The sequence below is a fragment of the Malassezia sympodialis genome, genomic scaffold (assembly GCF_000349305.1).
Source record: "Malassezia sympodialis ATCC 42132 genomic scaffold, msy_sf_4, whole genome shotgun sequence".
Classification (NCBI taxonomy): Eukaryota; Fungi; Basidiomycota; class Malasseziomycetes; order Malasseziales; family Malasseziaceae; genus Malassezia; species Malassezia sympodialis.
Genome location: NW_017387802.1, coordinates 297,896 through 313,724, shown reverse-complemented (window position 1 = coordinate 313,724; position 15,829 = coordinate 297,896). Strand labels below are relative to the sequence as shown.

General features: G+C 63.4%; 8 protein-coding genes and 1 pseudogene across 9 annotated transcripts; 4 read left to right on the top strand and 5 right to left on the bottom strand.

The window, feature by feature from the left end:
* Positions 1-142: 142 nt before the first annotated feature.
* MSY001_0991 (uncharacterized protein) lies at positions 143-964 on the bottom strand (the record flags this gene model as incomplete). Its single annotated transcript, XM_018886091.1, has 2 exons — positions 143-247; positions 272-964. The coding sequence occupies 2 exons, from the start codon at positions 962-964 to the stop codon at positions 143-145; spliced, it is 798 nt and encodes a 265-aa protein (XP_018739600.1).
* An 85-nt stretch (positions 965-1,049) lies between these two features.
* On the bottom strand, positions 1,050-1,873 carry MSY001_0990 (uncharacterized protein; the record flags this gene model as incomplete). Its single annotated transcript, XM_018886090.1, has 2 exons — positions 1,050-1,626; positions 1,650-1,873. The coding sequence occupies 2 exons, from the start codon at positions 1,871-1,873 to the stop codon at positions 1,050-1,052; spliced, it is 801 nt and encodes a 266-aa protein (XP_018739599.1).
* A 123-nt stretch (positions 1,874-1,996) lies between these two features.
* On the top strand, positions 1,997-2,923 carry MSY001_0989 (uncharacterized protein; the record flags this gene model as incomplete). Its single annotated transcript, XM_018886089.1, has 1 exon — positions 1,997-2,923. The coding sequence occupies one exon, from the start codon at positions 1,997-1,999 to the stop codon at positions 2,921-2,923; it is 927 nt and encodes a 308-aa protein (XP_018739598.1).
* A 90-nt stretch (positions 2,924-3,013) lies between these two features.
* MSY001_0988 (uncharacterized protein) lies at positions 3,014-4,951 on the bottom strand (the record flags this gene model as incomplete). The annotated part of the gene is made up of 3 exons (XM_018886088.1): positions 3,014-3,817; positions 3,840-4,194; positions 4,218-4,951. The coding sequence occupies 3 exons, from the start codon at positions 4,949-4,951 to the stop codon at positions 3,014-3,016; spliced, it is 1,893 nt and encodes a 630-aa protein (XP_018739597.1).
* Positions 4,952-5,080: 129 nt separating this feature from the next.
* On the bottom strand, positions 5,081-5,574 carry MSY001_0987 (annotated as a pseudogene). The gene is made up of 2 exons: positions 5,329-5,574; positions 5,081-5,302 (listed from the first exon to the last, which is right to left on the bottom strand). Coding segments are annotated over exons 1-2 (468 nt in total).
* Positions 5,575-5,744: 170 nt separating this feature from the next.
* Positions 5,745-8,580, top strand: MSY001_0986 (uncharacterized protein; the record flags this gene model as incomplete). Its single annotated transcript, XM_018886087.1, has 4 exons — positions 5,745-6,239; positions 6,308-7,359; positions 7,452-7,916; positions 8,001-8,580. 4 exons carry the CDS (start codon positions 5,745-5,747, stop codon positions 8,578-8,580), a joined length of 2,592 nt encoding a protein of 863 aa, XP_018739596.1.
* Positions 8,581-8,670: 90 nt separating this feature from the next.
* Positions 8,671-10,368, top strand: MSY001_0985 (uncharacterized protein; the record flags this gene model as incomplete). Its single annotated transcript, XM_018886086.1, has 1 exon — positions 8,671-10,368. The coding sequence occupies one exon, from the start codon at positions 8,671-8,673 to the stop codon at positions 10,366-10,368; it is 1,698 nt and encodes a 565-aa protein (XP_018739595.1).
* Positions 10,369-11,463: 1,095 nt separating this feature from the next.
* Positions 11,464-12,259, bottom strand: MSY001_0984 (uncharacterized protein; the record flags this gene model as incomplete). Its single annotated transcript, XM_018886085.1, has 3 exons — positions 11,464-11,620; positions 11,647-12,167; positions 12,191-12,259. The coding sequence occupies 3 exons, from the start codon at positions 12,257-12,259 to the stop codon at positions 11,464-11,466; spliced, it is 747 nt and encodes a 248-aa protein (XP_018739594.1).
* Positions 12,260-12,374: 115 nt separating this feature from the next.
* Positions 12,375-15,734, top strand: MSY001_0983 (uncharacterized protein; the record flags this gene model as incomplete). The annotated part of the gene is made up of 2 exons (XM_018886084.1): positions 12,375-13,332; positions 13,444-15,734. 2 exons carry the CDS (start codon positions 12,375-12,377, stop codon positions 15,732-15,734), a joined length of 3,249 nt encoding a protein of 1,082 aa, XP_018739593.1.
* Positions 15,735-15,829: the final 95 nt, after the last annotated feature.

The window sequence follows — 15,829 nt, the reverse complement described above, 5'->3', positions numbered from 1 at the left end:
CGCACACCATGCACCGACTTGACCATGGCCACCCGCGACGTCTCCGGCAGCATATCGTTCGCATACAGCGACGACATGCGCAGTGCGGCCATGTCCCATGCCGTCGCGTGGCGAGACATGAAGGTCGATGCGAGACTACCAACTAGTGGAGGAAAAGCTCGTGCAGCTGCCGCATCGTGTCCTCCGGGCTCGTGACCGTGTGGCCCGTCACGCCAGCGTGCGAGAAAATCTCGTGGTCGTTACCGCCCTGGCGTCAGTAGGTCATACGTACGGGGAAGGTCTTGTCGCCGAAAAAGTGGATCTCGCGGAAGCCGTCGGGGAGTGCGCGGCCCTTCTCGTCGACGTGGCGCAGCGCGTACGTCTTGTCCCATCCAGCAGGAAACACGTCAAAACTGATCTGACCGCCAATGCTGTACGTCAGGCCATAGTCGGGGAACTGCTTCTTGAGCGCCTCAACAAATGCCGAGCGGATGTTGTGCTCCTTGTCGAACTTCTCAAAGTCGTGGCGCTCCTGCACGGAGGCGTTGCGGCCAATCGGGCTCACATTCACCATGCCGCGGCGGAACTCGATAAAGGTGCCGCGCATCACGGGGATGTCCAGCTGCGAGATGTAGTTGAGGACAAACTTGACAAACGCCTTGTACTTGTCTTCGCCCAGCCAGCCAATGAACGACTGACTCGCCAGCTGCTCGCCCATCCGGTACGCCGTCAGGCCGTTCTCCGCAAAGCCATAGTCAAACTGCGTCACAATGTCGGCGTGCCCGGGCAGCTGCAGCTGCTCGCGGATCTTCGACAGGTCACTGCCGCCCACAAAGCCAATCACCACATGTTCGCGCAGCGCCTTGAGTGTGTCGAGCATCGCGTCAGACACCTGCTGGCGGGCCGGCGTCAGCGTGCCATCCACATCGAACAGGCACAAAATCCCCGGCTGCTTGCGCTCAGCGAACGGGACAGGGGCAGACATCGTCGTGGGACAGAGTGACGACACCGCGTGCGGCGGCCCAGGTCGATGCACGGGCCTGCCACGTGGGGTCCCATCACGTGGAGCCCTAGGCACCGTCCGTATGAAGCGGCGGCGGCGACGGCGTACGGCTCGGCACGGGTGCGTCGTCCTCGTACGCGCGGATCGCGCGGGAGTCGGCATGGGTCGGCGGCGACGGCACGTCGGTCTCGCGCGCAGGTTCACGCTCCGCCACGCGCGCGCGGCGCGACGCATAGCCATTGTCGCGCGGCCGCTCGTCCGCCTCGCGCGGCCGCTCGTCCGCCTCGCGCGGCCGCTCGTCCGCCTCGCGCGGCCGCTCGTCCGCCTCGCGCGGCCGCTCCTCCCAGTCGCGTGCCGCCCGGTGCCGCTGCGCACGCGCTTCGTGGCGCTCAAGCTTGCGCTGCTCCTGCCAGGCGGGATCAAACGCCTGGCCCTCGACGTACGAGGGATGGATCCGCAGAGCGCGCTGCATGCTCTCGGACTCGCGCGTCTTGGCAGCGCCGCGCGCATGCGTATCGGACGGCCGCAGCTGCTTCACCTCGGCGCGCGTAGCATGGCCATACTGCTCCGGCGCGCGCGCGAGACGCGCGCGCAGGCCCTGGCGTAGCGAGTCAACACGCGCGCGGATCTCCTCGTCGGGAAGACTGGTGTGAGTCAATAAACGTACCCTCGCTCCTCCAGCTCGTCCTGCAGCTCAAGGCACTGGAGTTCAATCTTGCGTCGCCGCTCGTGATCCAAGATGCCCGCGTCCGGCGCTGCTACGCGCGGCTTGGCCTCAGGCTCCATTGGCCTCGGCCACGGGTCGCGGGGACGTAGGTGCGACAGATTCTTCTGGACATAGCCATTCGTGCCGCTACCGCGCGCGGTCTGCAGGCCGATGCCGTTGTACATGGCGGTCGCTACCGCGGCGGTGGCGGCGCCGCGGGGCCAGGATGTATGATTAGTCATCACCCGGCGTCGACAGCGAGTGGGCGCGGCGCGGCGCTTCCGTCTGTCGCGCTGGGCCGACGATCGATGGGGGACGCGCACCTGCCGCCGCCCATGGCCCCGCCCCTTGAGGGCATGACTGCGCTGGATCTACACCCGCTTATCTCGCAGTTTTGCCAGAGACCGGATCCCTCCGAGGTGCATGCCGCCAACGTGGACGCGTTGCCTGGTAGCTCGGCGCAGCGCGAGCATGCGCTGCTCGAGCTGAGCAAGAAGCGCGAGCAGTATGAGGACCTCGCGCTCGTGCTGTGGCACAGCTTTGGCGTGATGCCCTCGCTGCTTCAAGAGATTATTTCTGTCTACCCGCTGCTTTCGCCGCCCGTGCTCACGGCGCATGCGTCGAACCGCGTGTGCAATGCGCTAGCGCTCCTGCAGTGCGTTGCCAGCCACAGCGAGACGCGCAGTGCGTTTTTGCAGGCGCACATCCCCCTGTTCCTCTATCCGTTTCTGAACACGACATCCAAGTCGCGGCCGTTCGAGTATTTGCGCCTCACCTCGCTCGGTGTGATTGGCGCGCTGGTGAAGCAGAATGACAAGTCCGACGTCATTACGTTCCTTTTGTCGACAGAAATCATACCACTGTGTCTGCGCATCATGGAGACAGGCTCGGAGCTCTCCAAGACCGTCGCGATCTTTATCGTTCAAAAAATTCTGCTTGACGATCTTGGGCTCAACTACATCTGCCAGACGTACGAGCGCTTCTATGCTGTCGCCACCGTGCTCAGCAACATGGTCACGCAGATCGTCGAGAGCCAGGCCATTCGCCTGCTCAAGCATGTTGTGCGCTGCTACCTGCGCCTCAGCGACAATCCGCGTGCACGCGAAGCGCTGCGCTCGTGTCTGCCCGCGCCCCTGCGCGATGCCACGTTCTCGCAGCTGTTGAAAAACGACCACATCACCAAGCGCTGCCTTGCGACGCTCCTGCTCAACTTGTCCGATCGCGCAGAGTCGTAGTCGCGGGCACATGCACCTCATTGATACCGCGCTGGGCCCGGCCTGATTGTCCTATATACATGATGTAGCGCCGTCCTAGAGGGCTCGGCATCAAAATCCTTCGGGCAGCCGACGGCGAGTGCGCCGCGCCGCACCACGCTCTGCTGCGCCACGCGCGTCCGGCGTACTATGCGGGGGCACCGCCCCTGTCGGCGGCTCGACCCGTTCCACCACGGGGTCAGGCCAAGACAGGTCGGCTTGCAGATCCGCCGCCGCCTGCCGAGCACGCACAGGGCGACTCGGCTCCGTGGACGCAGGTGCATGGCTCACCGACAGCTCCTGCTCCATCGAGTCGGGCGACGACGGCAGGTCAGCGGGGGGCGCAGCGGGCGGGATCGAGCTCTGCTGCGCGCTGATGCGCTCGAGGGCCGTCTGCAGCTGCGACTCCTGCATGTGCTGTGACGACAATTGCTGCTCGACACGCGCGACGGTTTTGTCCAAGAAGGACGCAATCGATTCACGCTCGTCCTTCTCGACAAAGCCCAGCATGCTCGACTGCAGGCCTTGGGGATTCAGCAGGTCGAACTGCTGCAGCCGCACATTCTCCATCACGAGCGACGCCAGGTCCATACGCTCAAGCTTTTCCGCTGGCGCCATGCGGCTGTCGAGCGGCACCACCGTCGCGCGTGCACCGGGCGCACTGCGCCGCCGGTCGCGAAGCAAATGTAGCTGCAATAGGTCTTTGGGGTTTGCGACGCGCCCCATAAACGACTGCCCAAAGCGTGCCAGGTTGCCCAGGGGAATCTGCGTGTCGTACGAGACGCGCAGGCGCACAAGCGGGAGCGGGCGCTCTTGTGTGTCTGCATGCCCGGAATCGCGCCATTGGCGCTCCGCATCCTCGAGCATGGCCTCAATCTGGGTTAGCCTCCATACGTACATGGTGCCGAAGGAGCTGCGCGACGGCGACACGGTCCGTCGGGTCGACGGCCGACGACGCTGCCTCGACCGGGAGCGAGATGGATTTGTACAAAAAGGGGCGCACAGTACGCAGCGGGATCGGCTCGACATGGCACGCCTGGCCCGTGACTTGCACAATCGCCACACACTTGTCCGTTGCTTCTCCCGGCGATAGACTCGTTGCTATCGTGCTTCCAGGCTGCGATATCTTGTACGGTTTCTCTGCCACCGCTTCCGGCACGATACGCTGCTCGTGCTCGTGGCCCCATATGACCAGGTGCAGCGAGTCGTCCAGGGCACTTTCTGGTACATACGCCTTGGGCGAGTGCGCCGAGCTGCGTGAGTCGAATGCACATACCGATTCTGGTGCAGGACAAGTAGGTTGAACCACGAGTCGGTCGCCTCGGCGGGGCGGTACATGCAGATATGCTTTTCGCGGAGCTCGTGCGAGAGGCGCTCGTCCTTGATGTAGCCCATTCCATACAGCGCGATGCGCGTCTGCCCCTTTTGCAGGAGGACAGGCTTGACGCCAATGACCTCGCTCGGGCTATCGGGCGCGCGCCGCTTGCGCGTTGAGGGCGGGAGCGAGTGACGCCCAAAGTAGTTGAGCAGTCCGGCAGCTGCAAGCACGTCCAGCGCGGATAGTGTGCCGTCCTCGCCCATGCCCTGCGGATCGTCGTGATTCCCGTGGATAGAAAACACAGGCATGCACACATTCAGGTCCGTGTCCTCGCAGTTGACCGTAGGGAACGTCTGGCCCTTTCGCACGCCGTCAAAGGGATCACTAAGTAGCTCGAGGGCCATGGGCTCATCGCCCATCGTATACTGGCGTAGGAGCGACATGGTCCTGAAGAGCGTTGGCCTCGACGGCTTGTTCTCGTGAAAGACATCGCCGCCCAGGAGCACAAAGTCGACACGGTGGGCGCGCGCCAACTGCAGGATCTCTTCGAATGTATCGAGCGAGTCGCGGCCCCGCACGGGATCGCGCTCCATGTACCCCAGACTCGTGTTAGGGCATGCAACGTACTGGGTATCGGAGGCAAGCAGGAAGCGCACCGTGTCCGCGTCATGTGGGCCGCCCGAAGACGCCATGACGCGCGTGGAGGCGGACGGGAGGCACTACGGTCTATGTCCATCCGAGCTTCGCGCGCCACCGCTCCACGAAGCGCATGAACGATACAGTAAAGTCAAGGCACGCGATCAAACGACTGTCCTGCGTCTGACCTGTGACATGGATGCCGAATTTCGCTGCGTTAGTGCCACGGACCTACCAGGGGGGATCTGCTGCGGGAGGTACACGGTGTGTGTCACGTCGTAGTGGCCGGGGGCGACCGGACATTGTACGGTAACGTTGTTCTCGCGCAGTGTCTCACACAAATCAAATTTTTGTGAAAACACGCGCAGTGGTCCGAGGCGCACTTGCACATCGAACGTCGCGCCCTCCTGAGCGTCAGCGTTGGGCCACGTACGGAGATCTCTGAGTGCACGTCGCCCACACCGCGGACAGTCAAGTTCTGTCCTTTGACGGGCGGGTCTGGGCTGGTCTCGATGGAGTACACTGACACGGCTGCATCCGCATAGTCGCACGGCGTCCATGTCCAGCTCCCGCGGAAGTGGCTCGCCGGGGCCACGGGCTCCAGCGCCGCGTTCAGCGGGATCTTCTTCTTGTGCGCCTCGTGTGCCATCATATCGACAATATCCACAGGCTCTGACATCTCGGGCGCCTGGAATGCGACTTGGCGCGATGTCGGCAGCGAGGACGCCGATACGGCCGCGGCCGCGGCACTCAGCCACAGGACCCAACGCATCGTGGCGGGGGGAGAGCCGATGCGGGGCTGTGGAGGTCACAGGCGGCCGGCCGACCGACTTTTTTGCTGCGCGCACCATGAAGCTAGACGCGACTGATGTGCGCTATGTCACGCCGGAAGAGTTTCGTGTGCTCACTGCCGTCGAGATGGGCTCCAAGAACCACGAGGTTGTGCCTACGGCTCTCATTGCGCAAATTTCGTCGCTTCGGCATGCGGGCATCAGCAAGCTGCTATCGAGTCTGCTGAAACGCAAACTAGTGGCGCGCGTGCAGAACAACGTCTACGATGGCTTCCGACTGACGTACGGCGGCTATGACTACCTGGCTGTGCGTGCACTCAGCAAGCGCAAGACGCTATACGCGGTCGGCAATCAAATTGGTATCGGCAAAGAGAGCGATATCTACATTGTCTCGAACGAAGAGGGCGAGCGGCGCGTGCTGAAGATCCACCGCTTGGGGCGCATCAGCTTCCGCAAGATTAAGGAAAAACGTGATTATATGGGCAAGCGCAAGAGCGCTAGCTGGATGTACATGAGCCGCCTTGCTGCGGAGAAAGAGTATGCATTTATGCAGGTACGTGGCGCACACTGACCTAGATCCTTCATGCACACGGCTTTCCTGTCCCCACACCCATCGACCAGGCGCGGCACACAATCCTCATGAGCTATGAGGACGCATACCCCCTGCGCCAGATTGCGTCACTGCCGCTGGACCAGGTGCAAAAACTCTACTCGGCGCTCATGGCGCTGATCGTGCGTTTGGCGCAGGCGGGCCTCATCCACGGCGACTTTAACGAGTTTAACCTGCTCGTCAAGGAGGTGTATCCCGACAGCGATGAGGCGTCTGAGACGGACGCGCCAGACGCCCACGCAGATACCAGCGGCGCCGAACCCGGCGTGGCGCCGGAAGACGCGGGACCGGTGGAGCGCGGTCGCGGCTTTGAGCGCGTCCTTGCTCGACCTCCTGAAGCCGAGGAGCAGGAGGGCGACGATGAGCTGGAGGACAGCGACGACGACGTCATTGCTTTCGAGGACGGCGTGCAGGTGGAGCCGATTCTTATCGACTTTCCTCAGATGGTGAGTATCGAGCACCCCAACGCCGAATACTACTTTATGCGTGATGTCGACTGCGTTCGCCGCTTCTTCCGGCGTCGGTTCCGCTTCGAGTCAGAGGAGTACCCGACGTTTGCAGAGGCGGTGAACGACGTGCAGAGTGCAGATGCGCGTCTCGATGCCAAGACACGCGCAAGTGGCTATGGCAAAGCTACCGAGGACGACGAGGCTTTTGCTAGCGTATGTATCGTGTGCTCACCACAGCATATGCGGCGCCTGCGCGTCGAGGAGGATGATAGCGATTCGGACATCGACGAAGAAGACGACGAGGACGAGGTCGATGAGGAAGAGGAAGACGACGACGAAGAGGCCGACGGGGACGAGGTCGACGAGGACGAGGAGGTCGACGAAGAAGATGAGGAGGAAGAGTATGGGGACAGCACGGACGAGGACAGCGAGCGTGTATCCACACCCGCTACCCCGACCGAGGCGCAAGATCCAGGCGTGTCGCTGGACCGGTCGCATGTGGCATCGCGGGTAGCCGCAGCTCGCGCCCAGGCCCAGCGCCGCGCGCAAAAGCACCATGGCCGAAAAGCCCAAGCGACCAAGACAGGCCGGCGCCACGGCGGTGGAAAGGCCAAGTACAGCAACGCACGGGCCGTGGCCGATTCGCTGCAGTTCTAGTAGATCTATAGTGGAGGGTCTCGTCACCGCTGCCACGGGCGAGTCGCAGGGACATGCGGCCGCGTGGCTACGAGTCGGACCAGGGGCGCACCTACTATTTTTGCGGCGGACGGGTGCAGACGTCGAAAGATGCGCCGTGGGTGCTGGTCCTAACGCTCGGCTTCCTACTCGCTGGGCCAGCCTGCTGGCTAGCGTGGGAGTCGCCGTACTTGTGCCGCGCCGTAAGCCTAGCGCCTATTGTCCTCGTTGTGTATTTTTGGATCAGTGCGGTGGCTGCGATGCTGCGCACTGCCCTTACGGATCCAGGTATCCTCCCGCGCAATGTGGGGTCCGGGCCCGACTTGGGACCGCCGGATCGACGCGGCCCGTTCGATATCGACACGCCTGCGCTGGAGGTCAAGGACCGCGAGGAGCCTCTTGAGCGCGTGGACGATGGCGGATGCTCCATCCTAGGGAATTCCACGACCATTACACGGCGCTGGTGCACCTCCTGTCGTCTTTACCGCCCACCGCGGTGCAGCCACTGCCGCTCGTGCGACAACTGCGTGGATGGGTTAGACCATCACTGCGTCTTTCTCAATGCGTGCATTGGCCGAAGGAATTATACCACATTCTATGCATTCCTCTGTCATACGATGGCGCTTCTTCTTACGATTCTTGCGAGTACTATCTGCAAACTGTACTTCCTCGCGGCACCGACGCGCGCCGAGCAGGCGCAAACGCGAGGCGGCGTGCGCACGGGCTTTGTGCACGCGCTGCAGGTAAGTCCACAAAGTGCCGTCTTCTTTTTTCTGGGCATTGTGTGGCTCATTCCCACGGCATGCCTGTGGGTGTACCATACGTGGCTCCTTCTGCATAATCGCTCGACCGTCGAGCAGATCCGACTCGAGTCGACGAACCAGCTTTATGACATGCATCGCGATACGAATGAGTGGATGACCCAGAGCCTGTGCGCTCGCTCGTGCTCCCGCTTTAGCGCGCGGGTCCGCAACCTCTTTGTGGCGCCCGAGTACGCAACGCCCCTGCCGTCCAAGGACGCCCCGCCCCGGCCTGGGCGGCGGACACGCGGTCCCTTTCAGTTCCGCTCCTCGCTCAAAAATGCACGCCAGGTGCTGGGCTATCCCTTGCAGGCACGCTACCTCGTAGGATCGCCGACCCACCCGGCCGCGCCTCCATAGTCCTGCATCCTGCTCGTGGTCGCGTCGTCCTGCGTCTTGGACGCCTCCACATAACGCACCTGTCAGGGTCCGCGACGCCTCCCGCCGGCCATGGACGCTATGGACGTCGACCCCCAGGTGGATGCGGCTACGCTCCGTGTTGTTGACCTGCGCCGGATTCTTCAGGCTCACCGTGTGCCTGTGCCGAGCACAGCACGCAAGGCAGTACTGATGGATGCGTTTGAAAAGCATGTGCGTCCCGCGCTGTTGACAGCCAACGAGGCACGCCCCGACGCGATCCGGTCCGGCGACGATACGCGAGGTGGGCTGCCTGACAATGCTTCTTCAAACTTGCCAGCGACGCCGCAGCAGCCCGTCATGGATATTCGCTTCTCGGATGACAACCCGTTCCAAAGGGACTCGGTGTCGCCGCCGACCGCTAAAAGAGGGAGCAAAGTGCCGACCGAGTCGGCCTCGAGGAAGAAGACGCCACCTTCCGCGCGTGTGGACACAAAGACCACGCCGCCAAAGCACGAGCCGACTACGCCATCGCCTGCGCAGCGTTCGACACCTGCTCGTCAGGTGCGTCGCCGCACGCCGCAGCAGGCGCGCGAGCTCGCTATGCGCGCCGAGCGGCCGGCTTCACCCCGTCCCTCTCCAGCGCCTGCATCGATGCCTGCGTCGGCGCTTCGTTGGACTGTGCTCCGCTGGCTCCTCTGGGCCGCTGGGCTGCTATGGTTCTGGTACTGCTGGCAAACGCGCCAGGCCGGCTACTGTACGAGCGGGACGGTGCCGCTGTATGAGCCGCACCGCACACCCAGTGATGTGTGGAAGGCGATTGTATCACCCGCCTGCGTGCCGTGCCCGGAGCACGGCGTATGTGCCGGGGGGCGACTGACCGGCTGTGCGAGCACGGACTATGTGGTGGCCCAGCCGTGGCAGGCGCGTGTGCCGCTCATTGCACAGGCCCTGCCGCTCTCTTTGCGTATGGCAGAGTGCGTGCCTGATACGTTCAAGCTTGTCCTCGCCTCCGAGCTAGCCGACGCCCTCGTTGGCTACTTGTCCCACTGGCATGGCCAAGTGCGGTGCCAGTACGCGACAGCGTACCCTGGTGCGCCTGCGCATTCGCTCGGCATGTACGCGGTCCCCGAGGCCAGCGTGAAAGAAACGCTTCTCTCGCGCATCACTGAATCGATGGATACGCCAACATTCGAGGCGATTTGGGCGCTAGCGCTGGAGGGGCTGCAGACACACGCGCCAGATGAGATGCTTGTACTGACGCATGCTCATTCACGCTGGCTCGTTGCGACGCGCGCGACGATGCCCGTGAGCTGCCGGCTGCGCCTCCTCGTGCGTGACTGGGCGTGGCGAAACAGGCTGCGCGGCGCACTGACCTTGTGTGGTCTGTTGGCGGCGCTTCTGGCGTACCAGCGTGTGCAGCACCGGCGCCGGCGGCAACAGCAGGTGGCCGTCTATGCCAAGGAGGTGTTCCGACGATTGCAGGCACAGGCTGCGCAGGCCGAGCGCGATGGCACGCCGCGCGAAATGCCTGTGCTTCACTTGCGCGACACAGTGCTCGAGGCAGAATCGCGTCCGCGCGTCCGCCAGCGCCTCTGGGCACCCGTTGTGCGCGTCGTGCAGCAGAATGCTAATGTGCGCTCGCGCCAGGCACAGAGGCATGGCGAGTGGCAGCATGTGTGGGAATGGATGGGCATGGTGCCCGGCACGCCCTCCTCCGCGTCGCCGGCCGACGACCGAGGCGCCAGTGGGGCGCGTCCCAAGGTCGACGCGTCGGAGCCCTCCACCTAATGCGGGGCTGCCCAGGATCGGGCCTTGCATCGCTGCATGTAGTAAGTACCCGATAGAGTACGGCCGCGTTGTGCTTTGCCGACCACGCTTGGCCTACTGGCTCATGACTGCCAGGAAGGCGCCCGCCTCACCCCGCGCGCGCGCGGCGCACCTGCGCCCAACTCTACTCTCGGTTGTACAGAAGACGGAGAGCTCCTTGGCGCCTGTCACGGCGCCCGTCGTGTCACATACCGCCCCGATACCCGAGAATCACCGCGGCCCTCCGCGGCGGGGGCGCACGGACACGGAGCGCCACCGCGGCGCAAGTCACACGCACAGGCGCGCGGACCCGACTCCCATTCTTGTGGGCCCTGAGGAGGCGGGGCCCAGCGCTCTCGAGACGCAGCTGCTCGCATCCCTAGAGCGCGATGCGGAGCGCAAAGGAACTATGGCGGAGCCCGCCCCCAAGCCATCGCCGCATGTCTATTTTGACAAGGAGCGTGACGAAGAGTCACCCCTGGAGCGCTTGTACCCCTATGGGACCCGCCGGCGTCCTCAGCCTCACACGGTGGCGCCCGAGGTGTGGCAGATGCACGAGCACAACACGCTACCCGTGATGGAGACATGGTCGGCGAGCGCGGTGCGCCCCCTCCGTGTCTCGTTCGGCGTGACCTGGGAGTGGCACGCATCGCCTATGTGGCCCAGGGCGCCTGACGCGTCGCTCGCGCGCCTGGGCATCGTGGCGCACGAATGTGTGTATGATGCGCTCCTGTATCAGCTCGACTCGGTCGATCGGCCGGCGAGGCACTGCCAGCCGTGGACTGTCGCTCGCAGCGTACTGGTTTGGATGCCTCAGTCGCTGCTGTGGTGGCTCTACCGCCGTCTGCCGTCGCCGTCCTATGCACGCAGCCAGCATACCCTAAACTATCCCGTTTGGATAGCACCGATGGATGCGCCGCAGCGGACAGGCCAATGGCACCTGGCAGCGCTGACGCTACCGATCATGCTGCTGTGGCGTGCCGACGTGCTTGTGGCGGCGCTACTGGAGCTCCTATTTATCATGACGCAGCTGACGCTGAGTGTCGTGGCGTGGGGCCAGGCAGGCTGGCGCCGGCGCTAATCTTCCATTTCGTCGTCCAGTGACTGGAGTGCCTTTCGAATCGCCTCGTCTCGTAGCTCGGCCGGCACCGGCGCATGTCGCCCATCTGCGCGGACCCATGAGAGCTCGAGCTCAAACTCCTTGTCCTTGGCATCGTCGTGGGCCTTGTAGATGCTGTGCGGTAAGACACATATACGTACATGCGAGCCACTTCGTCGACGGCCTGCTCCATACTGAGCTCGTCCAAGGCGAGTTTCTCAATCTCTGTCTTGACAAACTGCTTGCCCTTACCGACGGCGCAGCCGTGGTAGCCGAGAACCATGCCGCTCGGCTCGATCACATAGAGCTGCGGGCCGCGCTCCGCATCAACGCCGCCGACAATGGCCGACGCGCCAAATGGCCGGACCGAAGAGTAAAGTGTGAACGCTTGGACGTAGAGCGCGAGACGCTCCGCAATCGTCTTGATCGGCGCTTTTTGCTTGTATGTATCGAAGAAGTTGTTCGCCTCGTCGCGCGCGCGGTTCGCGAGGTGCTTGCCGTCCGCGATCAGGCCTGCAGAGGTCAGCACCGCATGCCGGTCAACGCCAAAGATGCGCTTGTGAGAGCCAGGCACCATGAGCTTCGAGTGCACGAGGTTCTCGACGCCGAACACGACGCCGTCCTTCGTACGCACGGCGATCGCCGTGCCTGCGTTTTCGACTGCCTTGACGGCATACTCAATCTTTGGTTAGAGCGTCAGCGTACCTGGAAGATGCGCCCATCCGGCGAGTACGTGCTTGCGGAGAGGTCGTAGCCAGTCCCTTGCGACGCCATCGTGGCACACCGCTGCCGCGCTCGACCGCTCCACGCCCACCGCGGCGGCCGCGCGGCCGATCACGCTCGGCCGAGGAGGTCTTGCGCGCGCCGCCGCCGCTCGCCGCTCGCCGCGATGACACATTTGCTGCCCCCGCCCCTGCTGCGGCTCTTTGCGCCGCGGCCCCCGTTGGAGTATGCGCGGCCCTTGCCGGGCGACAAGGACCCCAATGCACGGCCGTCTCCACGCACGGCGAAGCAAGTTGCCCAAGGCAAGATCCACCCGCTCGAAGGCGTTGCTGCCTTTGTCGAGCGTGCGCGCCAGGAGATTAGCAAGCACGCTACAGACGACGAAAACGAATCCCTGACCCATGCTGTGGTGACCCAAACAGAGATGCGGCGCGAAGAGCGCGCGAAGACGCGCGCACTTACACAGAAGCGCATGCTAGAAAATTACCACCCCAAGCAAGATACCCACGCGGCCGGCGACCCGTTCAAGACGCTGTTTGTCGCGCGCCTCCCGTACTCTACAACAGAGAATGATCTTGCGCGTGAGTTGGAGCGGTACGGCCCCATCCAGCACATTCGCCTCGTGCGTGATACCGAGGGGCGCAGCCGCGGCTACGCCTTTGTTCTCTATGAGAGAGAGCGCGATATGCGCACGGCATACTCGCGCGCAGAAGGAATGCGCATTGATGGGCGCCGTGTGCTTGTCGACGTTGAGCGCGGACGCACCGTGCGCGACTGGAAACCGACCCGGCTCGGCGGTGGTCTCGGGGGGCAGTCGCGCAAGCCAAAGCAAAAGGTTATAGCGGACGCCTACCGCGGAGCACGCCATGGCGACCGCGGAGGCCGGCCCGGCGGCGGCCGCGGCGGCCGTGGCGGCTTCCGTGGTGGTTTCCGCGATCGTGGCGGCGGCTTCCGCGATCGTGAGCGCGACCACGGCTATCCCCCGCGCGACCACGGACGCCCACGCAGTGCAGGCTACCGCGACCGTGATGGATTGAGTGATGGCGGCGTGGGTGGCAGCGGAGGCCTGCCCTACGGAGGCCCCAACGCCTATGGGCGCCCGTCGGACGACCGCGCAGCGAAGCGTATGCGTTACTAGTCGATAGACCGAGCTCCACATATTTCCTGCACGCGCGGCCCAGACTCAGACGCCGCCGAAGCCTGTCTTCCAACCGGCCGGGCACGGACAGAAGCAGTGCGTGCCTCGCTCGACCGCATAGAGCCGATGTCCAAGACTGGCGCTAGTGATGCATGGTCGCGCACACGTAGGCGCAGTGATGATGCGCTGTATGTGCGCTCAGGGATGAAGCCCTTTGAAGAGAGCGCGAACGACGCGGAGCAGAGCTCGGAAGCTTGTACGACGCTACCTCTACGTGCGCGGCGGCGACGGCGCTCCTCCAATGGCGAGTCGCGCATGCGTGGATCGGCGGGGATCCGAATGACGCCCATGGATATCCAGCGTGCGGGCCAATCGCACGATGCGTGGAATGCCGTGTATATGAAGGAGCCGCGCTTGTTGCGTCCGTGCCTAGAGATGCTATGCTTTGCTGTGGCGTGGGCTGTTGTGCTAGTGCGCCTTGCACACAGTATGGATCTGGTACGCGACAAGGCCGTGCAGCTCTTTTTGCTGGGCATACTGGTGTTCTCCTGCTTCTTCTCGCATTTATCCAGCGCCTGTACCATCTGGGCGACACGTGTGTGCTACATGCGCAAATCGGACTTGGGCGATCCGCTGTACATTCTGCTCATGCCGCTTGTTGTGTGTGCGTCCCTGCTCGATGCGATGCCTGGCGTAGAGCCCCGAGCGCTTGCGCCACCTCGAATCAGCCGCGGCCTCAAAGGCGCATGGCGCGCAGAAAAGCTCGGTGTGCAGAACGACCCGGTGCTGGGCCGTTGCAGTGCTGTGGACCTGCAAATGCTGTGCGCTGCACTTATGGGCTTCCATGTACTGGCCTCGTCGATTGCGCGCCGCCTGCGCAAGCGCCAGGGGCGCCATTTGCCGATTGAGGAGTTGTCTGGCTTGCAAGCGTTTGCATACTTTCACGGCTTCTGTGTGGTCCTGGCGCTGCTCTTTACCGGCGTGCATGTTGGGCTGCGATATGCGGGCCTGGGTCGTTTCTTCTTCGCGGCCATGCCGTCGTGGATGATCCTCGCTCTGTCACTCAGCTTCCAGTTGCAGCTCTACATTTGGACGCGTGTGGCGCAGCAGAACTGCACGATTGGGGAGCTAGTCATTCTGTGCACCACAACGACCGCCATATTCCACGAGGCGTGGATCATGACGATGGCGCGGCTGGTCCCCTCGTATGTGACCATGTACCTGCGCGAGCCTACGGTGCTTCTCGTGTACCAGATGGCACTGATTGTTGGCATGTTCCTGCTGGGTCTCGTGCTGAGCCCCTTGCTGGTGCTGAGCCGCAATCTAGCGCGGCGCCCCACACACCGCCTCCGCTGGCCAGACAAGCGCAATCTGCACCGTCGCCTCCTTGCGATGGGCTTTTTCGTGCTCTCGCTCACACTCGTGCTGAGCTTGCTGGGCCCGTGGGTCTCGTGGCAGCTGGGCGGCCGCAACCCGTGGCTGTACGTGATCCGCTTCACGCTCCAGGGCCCTACGTGGTGGTCGCGCTGGGCACTGGTAGTCTACTGGGGCGTGCTGTGCAATATTGCACTCCTGAGCATCCAGCTCATGGTAAATCGCGTGTGGCAATTCGCTACGGTGGGTGATCAGGTCAAGACACAGACGGTGACACGACCCGCCACCCTGGCGTCCGCAGGCGCGCCGCGCCGCGCGCCCACAGCCTCGCAGCGTGCCGGTTCGATGGCCGCCGCGCGCTTCGCCAGTCGCATTGAGCCGGATGAAGGCACGTCGCTGGGCCCACAAGTCGCGGTGAGCGTGAATGGGCGGCGCAAGTTCTTCCACGCACTGGCCGTGCTTTTGTTCGTGCCGGGCCTTGCGTGGGATCCTGCATTTATGCACCTTGCTTTCAGTGCGGCCATGTCGCTCTTTATCCTGCTGGAGTACTTGCGGTACTGCGCCGTGTTCCCATTCGGCGCGACACTGCACTTTTTCCTGAGCCAGTTCCTCGACAGCAAAGACACGGGCCTCGTCATTCTCAGTCATGTGTACTTGCTCATTGGCTGCGCCATGGCCGTATGGTGCGAGGCGCAGAGCCGGCTCGTCATGCAACTGGGCGTGATTGTGCTGGGCGTGGGCGATGCGTTAGCGTCTGTCATTGGGCGGCAGTACGGCCGGATCCACTGGCCGCACTCGAAGAAAACGGTCGAAGGCACCCTGGGCTTTATTGCCAGCACGGTGGCTTGTGCGTCCGGGATGCGCGTCCTACGCCTTGTTGAAGCGTTCTCTGTGCGCCAGTTTACAATCGTCGTCACACTCTTGGCCGTTGTCGAGGGCCTCTCGGAACAAAACGACAATCTTGTGCTGCCGCTGTGGGGCCTCCTCCTCAGCAGCCTGATCCCTTACATTTAGATACCTCTCTATAGTTGCCCATGGGATGGGAGACTCTGGAACCAGCTTGTATATGCGCGCTCGACGTCAAAGAGCATCTGGCGTGAGTAGCCTCG